Below are 18,616 nucleotides of genomic sequence, written 5' to 3'. Positions count from 1 at the left end.
ATCGCGACTTTGATGTTGTACACCTTCAACAAATGGAAACTAATATGATAGAACAACTAAGATTGGTGGTTTTATGTGGATATACAAATATATACCCGTCTGGTTCCTTATGCACTATGTATCTCCGGGGGCATCTTTCCACCTATAGCTTTATAAAATTATAATTTTGGTGTTTTATTCATGAGTTCTAGTAAGTGCCATGTTTATGTAGCACCAAAAACTCATAGGAAGATATTGTTATTCTGAATTATTACCTTAACAATATGTATTGTACAGCAGTTTCAAAATTATAATGTGGTTTCATATGTCTGCTTAGAAGTACTGGACAGAAATCAACTCAGTGAGGGATGACTGATTCGGTGCCTTTAGAACATCTGATGTTTTTGCTCAGTGGGTGTGGACAGATGAAATTAGAAACTGCGTTTCCATCCAACAACAGCAGAGGTCTGTTTTCCAGTTTTCGTCATCAACTGTTTTCCAATTTTCAAGTGATCGCCCCATTATTAAAATCCTGGCATTTAAAAAATCTGTGGATTTCTGCCATAAATTCATTAATAATAAATTTGAAATCATTTTTAGTAATGTGCTTCTTCTTATGGAAATTACAAATATGTGCTTCTTTAATTCTGTGAAACATCAAATTTAAGATTGTGAAACTTACAGAAGGGAGAAGCTCTTAAGGATCTTCTGACTTCTAAAGATCTTCATTACACTGTTGGCTCTACCACCTACTAATCTTTTGAGTTGGGGCAAAGCATTCAATGTTTGGTTTTGATTTCCTCGCTTACTAAACACTTACTGGCACCTTCTCTGACCAAGGAAGATGATACTGGGGAGGCAGTGCTATACTGGAGAGAGCTTCAGGCCAGATGGGGAGACCAGCATCGCCTCTAACTAGCTGTGTGACCACAGATAGATCATTTAGCCTTTCTGGATTCCTAATCTGTGAAATAAGTAGGCTGGTCTGAAAACATTCTAGATTCCCTTGTGCCTTATTTGTTGGCATGCTTTGAAAACTATAAATCACTATGTAAATATTTCTGAATTTTTGATAACATTCTTTGAAAACTATAAAGGACCAGATAAAATATTGCAGGTGTTTTACATTGTTGAAGCAGTTTAATGCTTTATCAAAATAAATTAGTAAGGGGAGTGCATTGGATTTTTTTTTTCTTTTTCTGGGAACTCTTTAGGAATTGGATGGGTAATCCTTCTTATTCAATCTTTTATCTACAGACTGTGTTCATAGAAATACTCGTGAACTTTTTTTAAAAAAATTTTATTTTGTTATGTTAGTCACCATACAGTCACTCATTAGTTTTTGATATAGTGTTCCAAGATTCATTGTTTATGCACCATACATAATGCTCCATGAAATACACATCATCCTTAATACCCATCGCCAGGCTCACCCGTCCCCCTGTTCCTCTCCCATCTAAAACCCTCACTTTGTTTCTCAGAATCCACAGTCTTTAATGGTTTGTCTCTCCGTCTGATTTCCCGCCCTTTATTTTTCCCTTCCTTCTCCTAATGTCCTCTGTGCTATTCCTTATATTCCAGAAGTAAGTGAAACCATATGATAATTGACTTTCTCTGCTTGACTTATTTCACTCAGCATAATTTCCTCCAGTCCCATCCATGTTGATGGCAAAAGCTGGTATTCATCATGTCTGATGGCTGAGTAATATTCCATCGTATATATGGACCATATCTTCTTTATCCATTCATCTGTTGAAGGGCATCTCAGCTCTTTCCACAGTTTGGCTATTGTGGACATTACTGTTATGAACTTTGGGGTGCATATGGCCCTTCTTGAACTTCTTCCAGCTACACGAGACTCTGTTACTAGTATAGTTTGGAATGTGATAAACACTGCAGAGAAATTTCCTTTTTTACTTAAATCCAGGTACCCTCCAATACTCCTTTTACTAATAAACTTATAGCAACTTAAGGGCTACTTTGGATTCAATCAGAAACATATATTTTACTTGCGTATAGCCTGGTGGCACATATTTCTAAGACCTGGAGTGTAGTTTTTCCACCTATGTGATAAGAAATGAAAAGCGGTAGTTAATGATCGTGAATTCTTCTGTATTGCATCTGGTAGTTTAAGATTCCTATTTAAGAACCTTGTTACATTTTGAAATATCGTATGAGAGATTGCTGCTCTATTACACAAAGACCTGGGCCAGTCTATGGTGTTCTGATTCTGTAGAACTCTTCCTTGCCAAATTATTTACCTGGGATTAATATTGGTAATCCAATTTGGATTCAATTTGCTATCTTCCTAGTAAATTGTCTTTTACATTTCAAGGAAGTTGTTTTTTTTTCTTTCTAGGCAAAGTTGGCCTTTTCTTTCCATTTTGGGCTTGAAGACACCTTCAGCTTTAAATTACCCAATAATAACTATGTGGTTTAGTACAATTCCTGTCCTTTCTGAGCTTTGTAATTTCCACAGCACTGCCACCTACATAATACAGTTTGATCCCCACAACAAGAAATTAGGTATTATCATGCACTTTTTTTCAGATTGGGAGGTGGGAGAGGGAGACTCAAGCCTGATTAGCCCCAGTCACAGCGGCTGAATGACAGAGCGGGGTCTCGGACATGGTTTCTGGCAACCAGACCAGAACTTTTTTTGAGATCTCTACTTACCACAAATAAACACAATGTCCACAACCTTCTTTTATTGCATTAGACCAAAAAAGTATTAGGCTTAAAAAATTCTGTCTCGCCTAATTCATGCTCTAATGATTTATTCATGTTACAAAATTTATTTTTGTGCCAATCTAGCTTACTAAGTACTAACTACTATTTTAAGGTTTAAGCATGTTGCCTTTTAGTTTCCTATGCACTATTCCCATTTTTAAGTAAAGAAAGTTGCTCATACTTATGCAACTATGATGTAGTTTAAACCTGATTCTGCTTGACTTCTGTATGCATGCTCTTAGCCTCTGGGCTATAGGACTTGATATGGCATAAAAAAACCCACTAGATTGGACTTGAAGAAATAGTTTTTCAAATTCAAGCTCTTACCATTTTTGTAAAAAGATTTTATTTATTTATTTGACAGAGAGAGAGAGATCAGAAGTAGGCAGAGAGGCAGGCAGAGAGAGAGGGAGAAGCAGGCTCCCTGCCAAGCAGAGAGCCTGATGCGGGACTCGATCCCAGGACCCTGAGATCATGACCTGAGCCAAAGGCAGAGGCTTAACCCACTGAGCCACCCAGGCGCCCCAAGCTCTTACCATTTTTAAAGGAAAAGCATTATCCTCTCTCCTGATTAACTTGCAGGTTTGTTCTGAGTACTGAAAGAAATGATGTAGGTAAAGGAGATTTTTTTAAGATGTAAATCCACCATAAATAGGTAATTTACTGTTAATGTGCTTAATCTCACTTAATGAGAAATAATGAGAAAGGAACAACACCCCACAACCCTCTGTCACCTTGCAGGTGTTTGCACACTCACTTTGCATAGGCAGGCTTTTACTAAATGTGCCTGCCTAAACCAAGAATTCAGGGCACTGTGTCAGACCTCTGGAGGAGGCTCTTCAGTGGCAATAGGAACTTCATGACACTCCTCCACTTCTGCTACACAGGCGGCCACCTACTCAGGCCCTGCATGGGGCTGATCCTGCTGAGAATCCAGGGGCCCCTATTTAAAGCAGCTCACTATAGGGATATTCACGCTTATGGAAATAATTAATGGTGGCAATGATCCTTATAACGGCACCTGATATCCTGCTGGGAAGAAAGATAAACCAGCCTTCACCAAAAAGAACTTACAAATTATACTGAGCAAACATGTTAACACCTATTAAGGGTCCTAATCAGAGCTGTTAAACAAACAAAGAGATGTCATATAAAATATACCCATTTAGGAATAGCAGCTACATGTTTGGAGTTTTAAAAGGCGCCATTTACCTTGAAGATAGAGATAAAGGCCTCTGTGGAGTGTAAAGGTTAGGCAAGAACAAGATACCTTTCTGAGCAAATCCGTTCTCTGAGCATCAGATCCAATGGCCGGAGCTCTGTTCCCAAAGCTGTGCTTGCATCCTAAGATTTATTTTGGGTCTTATTACTATTTCATCAGAAAATTACTCGTCTCTCAGATGGGACTTATTATTATTAATAAGTAGTGCTTCTTTAAAGGCCATGAATATGTTGGTACAGTGTGATGGTAAAAATCAAGAAATTGTTAGTTGTAAGAAATTCACTTTGCAGACAACATTTCAGGTTAAGATAAGATTCATCCCTACTGGTGCTTCAGATCTTGCTACTCCGAGGGTGGCCCAGCAGCATCAGTACCACTTGGGAGCTTGTCACAAATACAGGATCCTGGGTCTCATTCCAAACCTGTGGCAACAGAATCTGCATTTCAATAAGATCCTCAGATAATTTATGTATATTGAAAGTTTAAAAGAAAATATCAGCATGCAGAGTTCCTACGATCAGGCGTGTTCTGTCAGGAAAATTAACAAGTTTAATCTTATCAGAAAGTAGAAATTAAATTACTCATTTTAGGAAGGTATACAAATAGTCTGGCATTTGCCTTACAATGAAACGTACCTGAAGTGATCCCTTTAAACACCTATGTCTGATGGCGGCTTCCAGTGTTTCCAGCATAGCACACCATCCCAGCCATGTTCAGTCGCCATGTTGTAGTCTCTTCTCCCTCTTGAGGTTTTATTTCCCTTCACCTACTCAGAATAGCTCCCTAATATGTGACACAGTAACACTTTAGGATGGGAACGTGGGAGAGGGTAGGAAGGAGGTAGTCTTCCCAGTCTTGAGGCCCACCACGTTCTTCCATAGTTAAAAATACACCAAGCAAGTCTATGTTAACTTACTTCAATTAAAAAATAATGAAATGAAATGAAATGAAATATAAAATGAAATACATCGAGTCTGCTCTTAACCACTCCAGCACCATGGAGCTTAGTCTACCATATACAAATTGTGCCATGTTTGTGGATTAAGAGAATTAGAGGCTTTTGTGTCTTCTCATTGGACAACTCAGGATAAATGAGATTTAACATTACCATTCATATGCTACAAAGTATCTAGATACCTTTTAGCAAGCAAGTTTTTACAACAATCATGAACATCCCATAAAGAACATGATATGGTGTGTTTTCAAAATTTGATGTCTTATGGTCATATGGGGAACTATTTTAAGACTAGAGTAAAATTATACCATAAGCATGTACTACAAAAAATTGGAATCTCCTTGTGAACGAAGAAGGTAAAGTAAGGCATCAGTTGACTTACAGTTTAAAAAAATCCTGTGGAGGAAATTATAATGATGTTTTTCATCATTGTTCTTAAAAAAATCAACTCTCAGTAAGTTTTAAGAGGCCTAATTAATACTCAAATTGTTCTTCCTAAGAAACAATTTTTTAATGTAATATAATGTGCTTCATAGAAAATATTCTTCTCTGTATTTATTCAGTTCTCTTCTCTACATTGTAGTAACATACAGCACTTCAGAATAGGGAATGAAGGATTTTTTGTTCCTGCTTTTGGAGGTGCCTTTGGTAATAATTAACCTAGAAGTGTTTTTCTAAATCCATTAAATTCAAGCTCTAACTCAAAGTCCAACACAGACTTTCAAGTTTATTTTTATTGGAAGCATCCTAGTTTTTCAGATTCAGCCTTCCTTTACTCTGGAATTTTTTAAATTCTTTATTTTCTAACATATGGTCACTCAAATTAAAATACCTCTTCTAAATTATCCAGGCACTTCACATAGATTTATTAAGAGCAGAATAAGTGACAAACACTGTACTCAACACTGGGGTTAATATGGTGACCAAGATAAGTAACAGGTTCTTCCCTCCTGAAGCTTCAGCCTGTTTGGGGAGTGAGCTGTACATCAAATGCAATAGTTATAAGGAAAAAAATGTAGTAGTAATTGAAGGCCTTAACCTATTCTGGGCTCTCTGAGGCCTCCTCAAAGAAATTATATTTACCATGATAAGGGAAAGGGCCAGTAGTCAACCATGGGTAGAAGGGAAAAATTTTCTAGACAGCAAGATTTTATGAAAAAGTCTTAAGGCAAAGAAAGAACATGGCAGATGTGAGGAAGAGAGCAAAGACCTGGTGATTGGAACATAGTGAACAAAAAGAAGAACACCAGTAGACAAAGATGAAAAGGGAGACAGGGGTCAGTGGTGTTCGAGTTAGTGATGAACAGTGTTCCAGCCTTGGCATGACCACCTCTGGGCATGAGAACTACCTCCCGGCAGTACATCCCAAAGGACAGAAAACGAGAGAGTTAAAAGGTTGTTTCTTATGCTATGCTACATTGGATTCTTTGTAAATCCAACTGACTGGATCTGATTTTTTACAGCTGTACTAAGGTTTGCCTAATGTACAGTGAACTGCATATCTAACGTGTCCAATCTGGCCATTTTTGAAATACATGTATACCTGTGAGGCCATCACCACATCGAGTTGATGGAAGTAGTCGCTGTCCCTGGAAGTTTCCTTGTGCCTCTTTATAACCCCTCCCTCCCCACCACTCCCATCCCCACAAAATGATTGGTATGCCGTGCTTAGAACAGTGCCTGGAACGTAAATCGCTTTTCTTGAATAGATGCAAAGTGAGTCCATTTGGAGAATTAGCTCTTAGATTGACATTTGGTTGATTGCTCCATCTTTTCTAGGTATGCAGTGCTGTTCAGAATCAGGATTTCACTGTCATCCAAGACTACTGCACTGGCCTCAGAGCCCTGCTGTATCTGAAAAGCATTGAAGAACTACAAGACTGGGATGGGCAGAGTCCAGCTACCGTGAGTCACCAGAAAGGGAAACCAGTTCCCCCTATTGCGGAACTCATGGGAAAGGTATGGGCTCACTTCTCCTCTGGTCCTTAAGAACTCTACCTCGGGTGCTTTCTACATCAGGTCTTGTTTTCCTTCCCACTATCTCATTAACAGAGGAAACACAGTGCCTTTTGGATGTTATTTCTGTAGTGGAATCGTTCTGAAGGAGGCTTGATTACAGCTATATGATAGGTCTGTGAGTTACATTTTTATAAAACCAATATAACACAAGGTCATGTAAAGGAAAAAAGATTGAAGTTTGTAGTGTGAAGTGCCTCCAGATTCTTGCTTACTGTGGTGATGACTGGCATTCTCTCCAGTGGGAGGCTGGGGATTTCTTTATTCTTTAACAAGCTCTGGAAATTATAACATTACCTTTTTATTTTCAAGACAATCAAATCACTGGAGCCCTGAATAATATGATGAAGTTTTTAAAATTAAAATCTAATCAGTATCTTTTGTAACTGCTTCCCCTATGTGGTTAAACCTGGGCTCAAAAGGTTATGTCCCAACTTTCTCACTAACTGCTATTTTCAGAGAAATATATACTACATTTACATTTTGTATAATATAGTGATTTTAGCAAATCTTCTCTAAAACAACATTCAGCATTTTGCCTTTGTATTTCCTTTGTGTTATTCTAAATAGACAACCATTGTCAGAAGACGTTTCTTGAGTCCTGAATGAGGGGAGGAAAAAATTATAATTCTTAGTCTTTTCAGCCTGTCACTACATCAATAATTAACATTAAAAAAAGAAAGGCAAGTATAAAAAGATTCTTTAAGGAAGCATTTAATAATTCAAATGAATCTTAACTTGAAACAGGTCACATGAAAAAGAATGGAAAACAAAAACCCTGGATACCCTGCTTTGGATGGCAGGAGTAGAGACTGAAAGAATGAGAGAAACGTCATATAACTGACTTGGATTTGGCTACTTCTAATGCAAACTATGACTCCCCTCCCAGGTAGCCAAAAACAAAGGCTTCTTGAAAAATAATGTACATGATTGCAAGTCCAGTAATGAGAAACAAAAGGGAGAAAGAAAGAAAATCTTACAGTGCGCATTCCTAGAAAATATCGTGATGAATGACTCCATGAGTGGCAATCAAACAGAAAAGAGAGTGGGTGGCATTAATATTTATAATATTGTAATTAGCAAGACTGTGCCTAAGCAGCATTATTAATGTAACTAATCATATTATCATAAACTGAGTCTGCAGTATTTAGACAGTGAGTGCTCTTGCCTTTATCAATGACCATCCATATCTGGAGGTTGTTCACAGCGTAAAAAAAAAAAAAAAAAATTTTTCTTACAAATAACTTTACACTCATTCAGTGTAAATATCCCAAGTAAATTGGTTCTGACACAGTAGTTTTGATGGTTTATGACCATTCCATAAAAGCATCGTCTCAAATTCGAGCGGTCACCGTGTAAGCTGAAATGTTAAGTAGGCACATTGCACTGTGCTGTTTTGTCTTTAAAGGACTTCCACACTCATCTCAAAACTTACATATTCAAATAAAAGATGAATAATGGTGGAGACACTTGTGTCAATGACATAAGTGGAAATTGATTTTCTGATAGATGGAATCTAGATTCTGACTTTTTTTTTTTTTTTTGGTGAGCCCAGACTTCATCAAAATCGTGTCATTTTCAGCATTATCATTTTAAAAAGGTTGTTTTTTTTCCACATAGATTTTGCCTGTGTGATTATATTAGCGATTCAGTGCTCAACCCCAAGTTGAGGAACTAGCAGTTGGTCTGGTTGTAGAGATATGCTCCTGGATACCCCAGTGTGGGCTGATGTGTTCAAAACAACAGGGGATGGTCCCCTTGAGCTTAATGTCCCTAACAGTGAATCAAAGCACACTGGATCCAGGGTACGGGGTGGGGGCGGGGGGCTTCCTAACTGTTCCTTCATGGTGCTGCCAGTGTGGGGCGCCTATCTTCGAAGACAGCTGGGATTGTTCTCTCATTAGCTGAAGAATAGGATGCCGTTCTTTACAGTGTTTTCATGTTACAGGGGAAACAAGATAGTGTAGACCCTTTTCAGAAGGACCTGCTAGAAGTAGCTGGCTTCTTTAGGCAGGAAAAGATTTGTTTGGAAAGTACAATTGCGACTCTACTTAATCTTTCACTCAGAGGTCAGGCTAGAATAAATTAGAGTAGAAATTTAGAAGAAACCAATTACAGTACAGTGTTTGAAGATGGAGAGAAATGAGATGTTAGCTATGGAAACAAGGATTTGGCCAAATTAGTTGTGTTATCTTTTAATTAATTAGTATCTTTAATATACTCTCCCTTTGCATACCCTCACTTATTAATTCTTGAAACTTCCCAAGCGATGTTTCTTTAGGTGGCTTTGAAAAGGCAAGAAGTCAGGCATTTATAGTTTGCTCTGCTCTTATGGTGCAAGGTGTATAAATCTGTACCTGCAAACCTGAGAGCAGACCCCATACGAAGAGCAGTCACCAGCTTTGCACACCACAGAGCAGTGGGTCTCAAACTGCTGGTGCTTAAAAACCATGTGGCACACTTGTGAAAAATGCAGATTCTCTGACCCCACTCCCAGAGGTGCTGACTCAGTGGATCAGAGGTGGGTCCGGGAACCCATCTTGTCACATGGTAGTTCTGATGGACAGATCCAAGGACACACATTGCCAAAAGTAACAAAGAAGAGAATAGCAACAGAATAGCGTTAGAGACTGAGAAGTGAGCTGTGAGCACAACACAAGCTTTTCTCAGTGGAGGAAGCCGGCACTAAATGATGTTGAGCTAGAGAAGAAGTGAAATAGAAAATCAGGCAAGGAAGTCCAGAGAAGCAGTGAACTAAGCTCTGAATGGCCAGTGCTCTGAAAGTACCTGATGAGGAAACTGAGGCAGGGAATTAGTGCAGCAGTTAGGTCCAAGGCAAAAAGAATCATGAGGGCAGAGATGTTTTGCCATCAAAGATGGAACATCCTCAGTCCATGCAGACAGTCAGCAGTAAGGAAATCTGGGATGGTAAGGAAGCAGAGGCTATTCCCAGGATCTTCGGAAAGGGGGGGTCTCTGAAGCAGAGTGCCCACTTGGTTTATACTCGGTAATCTCAAGGCCTCCTTCCCCCTGGTGACAATCTAGGCAGCTCAGTGAAAGTGAAGTGGTCATTTGCCACACACGGGACAGAGGTTCCTAGCAGAGACCAAAGTCAGACTGGTGGGTTTGCATGATGTTTTGTTACTTAACTAGGTGAGCAAGTTGGACAAGTTAATTAATCTCTCCAAATCTCTTTCTAAAACTATCAAATGAAGATAATCACAATCTAAGTCCAGAGTCCCTCATTAATAATTCTGAAATCAAAAAGTCCTGAAACCAGGTGTTTCATTTGGCAGCAAAGATGACCTGAACTGATATGAGACTATTACTAATTTTTATTTAATTCTTTCTAGAGTGAACATTTACGTGTTTACTGCAGAGAGACTAATGTGTTTGATTCCAGGTTGCTAACCCACATCTTGCTGGGGTATTAAGTAAAATGTGGCACACTCACCATTTTACTTTTCTAAAGCACCCCCTGAAAATTCTGAATTCCGAGCTGTATTTGGCCCCAAGGGTTTTGGTTAAGGGGTTGTGAAGAATATTTAATTGAGACTATCACTGCAAGTATAACTTTATCCACAAATTCTTCTTTAGAGTTGGAGGCAAAATATCTATTTTAGTGATATCAGAAAATGAGATATTAGTATTTGGAATTTTTAGATGTGGCAAATCACAGTATGTTGAGATTATTTGCTTGGGAAATATGAAAGAAATTGGATGCTCCAAAATTAGAACAGAAATTTCGCAATCAAAAAGCATGGAAGGAAATGATTTCACCTTTTTTTTTTTTTTTTTTTTGGTGCTTAAGAGGAGAGTAGGATTCCTAAACAAGAGCCCTCGAAAGGGAAACAGTACAGGCCAAAACTACTGATTGGTTGGGATCTGCATGCATTTTCACTTTCTGTTTCCTATATCTGGAATGTCTTTTCTGCTCACTGAAGAGAAATTCGCAAGAACCTCCTTCTCTTTGAGTTATTCTTTGAGCTCTACACCAGAATTAATTTCTCCTTTCCTTCAGCCTTAGTTGTAACACGTATCACACAGCATTTGGATTTTTAAATGTCTTTTTCCTCTACTAGACAGCAGGCCCACTTCCCAATTCCTTCGACACCTACTGATACACAGTAAGGACTCAGTAAATGCCGCTTATGTCAATGAATGACAAATGAACTCTCTAAGAAAACAGCGAAGTGGTAGCAGTAAAAGCCAGTAGTCATTTGCCTTGCCAAGCCATTGCTTCCCCCATCGCAGCAGAAATGAAATGAGTGTAAGAAGGAAAAAGTCCTATTTCATGTGTGAGCCTAGTTTTGTAAAATGAGATGGAAAGAAGTCAGAGTGGAGTGAGGTGGGCAGGTGAACAACATTTATTCCTTCTTAACTTAGCAAAATACCTCGAGTCTAAGCTTCTTGAGGACTCAGACCACATACTGTGTGCCCGGGTCTGCCACGACATGTACCACTAGGAGCAGTGGCATGGTAGCTGAGTTGCTGAATAAATATATTGATCCATCACTTATTTATTGTAAGATGTACTGTAAATGTCACTTCCTTTGTGAAGTCATCTACGACCCTCTTCTCTGTCTGGGAAAATTGAGTCTCTCATTTCTCAACTGGTATTGCAGTTATTATATTACCTTCTGGTTATATGTCTTCTTGTTCATCACCGAAGTTATTATGAGCATCTTGAAAACAGAGACGATGTCGTATTTATACTTGAGTTTTCAAGCACCTAGTACAATGCTGCATGGTTATAGGATTAAACTGCACAAACTATCTGCAGTGTCCTTATTTGGAAGGAAAAAAGAAAGGCAATTTATTACTAAAATTCCAGCCAGTCCCTTTCAAGAATAGGAGAGATTGTAGAAAGAAACAACAAATATGCCAGATTACTTTCAGTAGGTATTAAAACATGGTGAAATATACATCAGTGCTTTAACCAGTGAATATAGTCTGTGCTCATTAAAAAGCTTTCATTAGGATAAAATCAGGAAAACTGTCAATGTGTTTGTATAGCACCCCTTAAAATAAGGCTTTATTTTGATGACAGAAACAAAAATATGTACATCCATTTGACCAGATACATCATTCTCATGTCATTTTAAAGCCACAAGTGATGTGATTTTATAAAACTATTGCTCTCTGATTGTAATATTTTATTTTTTTAGTATTTTATTTCTTTACTTGACAGAGAGAGAATGGGCACAAGGAGGGGGAGCAGCAGGCAGAAGGAGAGGGGAAAGTAGGCTCCCCATAGAGCAGAGAGCCTGACGTGGGGCTTGATCCCAGGACCTCGTGATCATGACCTGAGCCTAAGGCAAACACTTAATTGACTGAACCACCCAAGTGCCCCCTGGTTGCGCTATTTTATATGTAAATGTCTAACCATCTATTTATTTTTTTCTGACATGTTATCCAACACAGAGAACAAAGAACTGTCCAAAAGGACCATATGACGTCATGAGCATGACCATTACTAGAGGCCTAATAACCCCAGTCTTAGAGGCAAAAGAGCACTAGTACCTCCTCTTCACAACTTTAAAAGCTTTCTATCTTCCATGCTATTTATTTTTTCATGCTTTTCATTTTTCCGAATTGAGATACAATTTGCAGAAAGAAAAATGCACAGGTCTTAAATGAACCATTTGTTGAGTTTTGACAAAAGCATACATCCATGCAATCCTCACTTCTGTCAAGATAGCAAACATTACCAACATCTCAGAAGACTTCCTTCTGCCCCTTCCCAGTCATTATCTCTCCCACCTCTCCACCAGCAGAAGTAAAGGTAATTTAGTTTATATCATCATAGATTAGTTTGTTCATCTTCTGTAGCGTCATATAATTAGAATTCTAGAAGATGTATGTTTTTGTGTGTGTGGTTAGTTTCACTCAGCACAGTGGTTTGGAGATTCATCCCTGTTGTTGTGGGTGTCCAGTAACTCATTTCTTTTTGTTGGTGAATAATATTCCATTGAATAAATATATCATAATTTGGCTATTCATTCAAAATGCCATTTGAGCTGTTTTCACTTTTCCAGTATTGTAAGTATGTTCAAAATAAGCATTCAGACATAACTGTTTTTGTGAATACCTATTTTCATTTCTCTTGACTAAGACATAGGAGTGTAGTGTCTCGGTCCTAAAGGGATGTAAGAGCTTTAGAAGAAGTTTGCCAACAGATTTCATAGTGGTTGTACCATTTTATACTCCTGCCAACTGCATGGGTGGGTGTTTCAGTTCTTTCACACTCCAGCCAACATTTGGCATTCTCTGCCTTCTCCGTTTGAACCATTATATGGACATTATATGTCCACTGGTATTTCATTGTGATTTGAATTTCCATTTTCTTGAAAACTAATGATATTAAACACTTCCTTATTTTTTTTTATTGGCCATCCATATACCTTTTCTGTTAAGTACTTATTCAAATCTTTTGCCTGCTTAAAAATTAGGTTTATTTTTTTACTGAATTTTCTTTACCTATTCCAGGTTCAAGTCTTTAGATGCAGAAAAAGCATTTAACAAAAATTCAACATCCATTCATACTAAAAACCCAGTTATAGAAGGTAACATGCTCAGTCTGATAAAGGATATGTATAAAAAATTATACAACATAAATCATATTTAAATGGCGAATAAATAAACTTACTTTTCTAAGATCCAGAACTAGGCTGGCATGTCCACTTTCATCACTTCTATCCAGTATTGTACTGGAGGTCCTAACTAGTGTAGTGAAGACCTGAAATAAATGGCATCCAGATTGGAAACCTACTAAAACTGTCATTTGCAGATGGTAATATTGAATACATCAAAAATCCTCAAAAAACTGTAAAAACACCATTGAAAATCAGTAAGTGAATTTTCAAAGTTTCATGATATGAAGACAATATACAAAGTCAGTCGTATTTCTAGATGAACAATAGAAACAATGAACAACCAGAAAATTAAATTTTAAAATTCCATTTACAATAGCATTTAAAAACCATGAAATACTTAGCAACAAATTAAAATGTATGCAATATCCACACACTGAAAACTATAAGGGATTGCTGAGAAAAAAATAATGAGAAAAAAAATCAATGGAGAGATAGGTTCTCTCCAAATTAATCTGTAGATATATAGCACAATCCCATTCAAAATCCCGACACATGTTTTTGTAGAAGCTGACAAGCTGATTCTAAAATTTTCATTGGTATTTAAAAGAGCTAGAATAACCAATATGGTCTAGAAAAAGAACAAAGTTAGAGGATTTGAACTATCTGCCTTCAAGTTTTTCTATAAACCTACAGTCATCAAACAAGCATGTTTTAGTGTCAGGATAGACAAATAGATCAATGGAACAGATAGAAAATCCAGAAATAGACCCACACACATATACTCAATTGATTTTTCACAAAGGTGCCAAAGCAATTCAGTGGAAAAAGGAAAGTCCTTTCAATAAACGGTGCTAAAATTAATGGAACCTCGTATTTTCCTCACACAGGACACAGAGTAGTTTTAAATACATCATAGATATAAAAGTATAAAAATTTTAAAGAAAACATAAGTAAATAGCTTCATTATCTTAGGATGAGGAAAAATTTCTTAGATAGGATGCCAAAAGCACTAACCAACAGGAAAAAAAAAATTGATAACATTTCATCAAGATTAACTTCTGGCCATCAAAAGACACAGTTAAATAAATGAAAATTCAAGTCACAGAATGAGAGAAAATATTCATAGTATTTACATCTCACAAAGAACTTGTGAATACATAGTATTTACATCTCACAAAGAACTTGTGAACAGAGTAAATGTATATATAATACTTAAAAAATGTAAACTGGAATAATATGAAATAATTTAATTTCATCAGAAGTATCTGGAGATCTTAAAATAAAAAGTCCATGATGAGGAACACACCTGTAGGCTCTTGCAACTAACCCTCATCCATCTATGATAACATTTTTTTTTCTCTTTTCTCTGATACAACTTGCAGAACTAGCTCAGAAAAGAGGGAGTGAGGGAGATGAAAGCCACTTTCCTTCAAGTTTATCTTATAGGCCTGTGATTCTCGTCCATGTTATTTTTTCCCAGTGCAGCTTTGAGTCACTGTGGTTATTCTTTTTGAGGCTTTCAGTTGGGTACTTTATATTATTAGAAAACTTCTGGGATGCCTGGGTGGCTCAGTTGGTTAAGCAGCTGCCTTCGGCTCAGGTCATAATCCCAGCGTCCTGGGATGGAGTCCCACATCGGGCTCCTTGCTCGGCAGGGAGCCTGCTTCTCCCTCTGCCTCTGCCTGCCTCTCTGTCTGCCTGTGCTCGCTCTCTCTCCCTCTCTCTCTGACAAATAAATAAATAAAATCTTTAAAAAAAAAAAAAAGAAAGAAAACTTCCAGATGACATTCTGCATTTCTATCAGTTACGTGGGTACTGATTGAAACAGGAAGCAGTATTATTAAGATCTTTTTCTTTGACTAGCCAGGTTGTGTGGGGATAAATATTTTTATTGATGGAGCTCACTTCATAAGACATGTCAAAAAACAAACAAACAAACAAAAAACAAACAAAAACAAAAGCACCAGTTCCTGGGGGTTCAAATTCAAGAATTACCAGATCAGAGTCTACTGCATAGATATTATGGGGACTTAATTGCATCTCTAAATATCATTAGATGGTTTGAGTAGGATCTTAGGTAGAATGCTGAAATGCCAAGTGTCCTTTAACAATAGGGTAGACACCTGTTTGTAAATGGTGATTAGTCCCACTTAGAAGGAAAAAAAAATGTTGAATAAGATTTGATAGTCCCTTCTTGTAGTTCTGAGGGTCTCATCACACAGAAGTCCGCGTGCTGTAGTGAAAAGAGCACAGTGTTAGAGTCTAGTAGGTCTAGAATCCAGGCTTAATGGCTTCCTTCTAGGTGAACCTGGGCCAGCTTACTGAATCACACAATCCTCTATTCCTGTACTGGCAAATTGAGATAATGATATCAGTTTCACCAGTACTTTGTGAGGATTAGAAATCACATATATGAAGTGCATAACACATAGCAAGCAGACATTCAGCACATGCCCATTATTGTTATTGTTCACTCTAAAATATATGATGGAGAGGTAGCTACAGAGCCACACAGATACATAAATAGAACACAAGTAGACATAGAGAAATATTGGGGTAATTTGTATATGTGATACATACACGTTATTTGTATAGTTTCTTTTGACTGTTTACTGATAACATGATTTTGCTAGCTTACTTTGGTTTGATCTGGTCAAAAGCTTGCATCTTTGTCCTTTGAAACACTCCCTTTTACCAAAAAAAAAAAAAAGCTTCTAAAAATTCATAAGTGTTCACTTTCCAGGTAAAATTTGTTAATTTGGAGTTTGGGCAGTAAAATAGCATGAGTGGTTCTTCCCTGTCCTAAAATAGGTAGAAGGGCCAAGTCTATTACTGTTGCCAAATCCCAGTAGCAATACCAGAATTTAAAGTGAACCATTAGGGGATATGCTGGTAGGAGTCTCTCATGTTGTAGAATGAGATAGTTTTGCATTTCTTATAGCCAAAATAGTTTGTGCCGCTATCAGCCTTCTCATAATGGTCTCTCTCCCATCTCTGGGGTAAGTGGGTCTATTTCACAGGGCAACTCCACAATCAGTTGGTAGTGGTGGCTGGCAGCAATATATAGAAGAAGGCTGTGATCCAAAGCCAAGTCCAGCAGAGTTGTGTGATCAGGTGGCAATGCCCCCATCCGCATGCACACAGGACAAGACCTGACAGGATATAGCTTCTCACTTCCCTGAGTGTGGCGCACTGACCACTTGCCCACTGGCCAATCTAGGAATTGCACAGCACTGAGTTTTGCAGTCTTCGTAACCACTGCAGCTGCTTCTTTGCAATCCTCTACTGTATGTCTGAAATAAAGTGTAAACCAAACATTTTTACTGTTCTGCATCATCCCACCATGCTTTGCTTCATCCATCATGCTTTTAAAAATCATGATTTCTTATTTCTCCTCACTCATAAACAGGTATCTAATTGCCAAGCACAAATGTGATTATTCTTTTGTCACTTTCATGAAAATATGCAGTTAAGTGTAATTCCTCATATTCCATCAAATATACTACTTTAATCAGAATGCACCTTATTGATATTAATTATACACATAGAACTTGTGTAAAAGTACTTTCCATCTTCAACACACTTAGCCACATTAATTTTGACGTTACTTTTACACCAGGAAAAAAGAAAACTTAGGATTTTTCTTGTTCTGGGTAGGGATTGAGGATTTATAAAGAAAGCATTACTATAAGCATGTAAAATGAAATTTGAATTCAAATACTACCCTCGAACCCATCCCCTACACTTCCTCCTAAGAACTCTACAAAATCAGTGCACATTTATTGCAAACCAGTTAGCTTTGTTCCTAATCCTGATTTTATGGAGTAAGGCAAAATATCTCTGGTGTAATGCTGAGCAATGCCCTTGAGATTCTCCCTGAGAAAAAATATATATTTGTTTTATCTCTGTTTAAGCTCATCTGCCCACTTGAATAAAGGGAGCATTAGATAAAAGATAAAATTTTCTGCTAATTAAAGGGGTCAAAGAGTCATTTTGATAATGTAAAGAGTCAACAGAAATTCTTTTTTTTTTTTTTAAAGATTTTATTTATTTATTTGACAGAGAGAGATCACAAGTAGGCAGAGAGGCAGGCAGAGAGAGAGGAGGAAGCAGGCTCCCCGCTGAGCAGAGAGCCCCATGCGGGACTCGATCCCAGGACCCTGAGATCATGACCTGAGCCGAAGGCAGCAGCTTAACCCACTGAGCCACCCAGGCGCCCCAAGAGTCAACAGAAATTCTAATTAAGTCAGCTTTATGCCAATTTGTCCTAAGATTTGAGGGAAAAAAAAATTAAGTGTCTACATTTTGAAATTAAAATCTGGATCTGATTTACCCCCCAAAATAAATAAATAAATAAATTTTAAAAACATAATAAGTTAGTTGGTGTTGTTGTTTGTTTTAGCTTTCAAATTATACAGATCATAACTGCTATTGAAGAGATTTACCAAAACCTTAGAAGCCTAGGAAGGATAGGCCAAGATATCTTTAATTGCACTGAATGATTATCAGTCTTGTATTTAGCCAAATCAGTTAATATATCCAGATGAAATATCCATCCCCTTTCCTCTTCTCCTTAGAAACATGATCACTCTGTTAGGTTGCCCATAATCAATCTAGTTAACCACCTAATATCTCAATCTCAACATATTTTGTGTTGTTTAGCTACTAGAAGTGATTTTATTACATGACTCAGATCCATACCCTATAATAGTGTGTGCTTTGTGGTCACAGGTGACACTTAGAAAAGTGTTTGAGATGTGACTACAGCCTACACAGAAAAATGTGCTAATGCTGCTCATAGAATCCTTTGGTTTGCAGCTTCAGGCACCTTTGTAAAGTTGCCTCATTGATGGAAATGCCTTGAAGACCTCACTCCCAGTCCCTCATGCCTGCTGGCCGATGTGCTATAGATTGTTCATGGCAAACACCATCAAGATTATGCCTTTTGAAGATTTGTTACTATACCTCTTTAAAGCATTTTTCTTGTCTTCTCTGCTTATCAGTTTCATCCCATGTCATCTCAAACTATAGAACCTTCTCTAGATCCTTTTCTGGCAGTTAATTTCAGCATGCACCCAGGCCATCTGAGCTGTACAGTGTCAAACATCAAACTAGTGA

At 37.7% G+C, this 18,616-nt stretch overlaps 1 protein-coding gene across 1 annotated transcript in view; it reads left to right on the top strand.

The window, feature by feature from the left end:
* Window positions 1-18,616, top strand: part of DPYD (dihydropyrimidine dehydrogenase) — an 841,951-nt gene that overhangs the window by 711,728 nt on the left and 111,607 nt on the right. The window contains exon 20 of the mRNA XM_044238740.1: window positions 6,666-6,845. Within this exon, the coding sequence (XP_044094675.1) occupies window positions 6,666-6,845 (180 nt within the window). The remainder of the gene's footprint in view (window positions 1-6,665; window positions 6,846-18,616) is intronic.

The sequence above is a fragment of the Neovison vison genome, chromosome 2 (assembly GCF_020171115.1).
Source record: "Neovison vison isolate M4711 chromosome 2, ASM_NN_V1, whole genome shotgun sequence".
NCBI classification, from domain to species: domain Eukaryota; kingdom Metazoa; phylum Chordata; class Mammalia; order Carnivora; family Mustelidae; genus Neogale; species Neogale vison.
The sequence above is the reverse complement of the archived record's forward strand: the minus strand, read 5'-3'. Positions and strand labels throughout refer to the sequence as shown.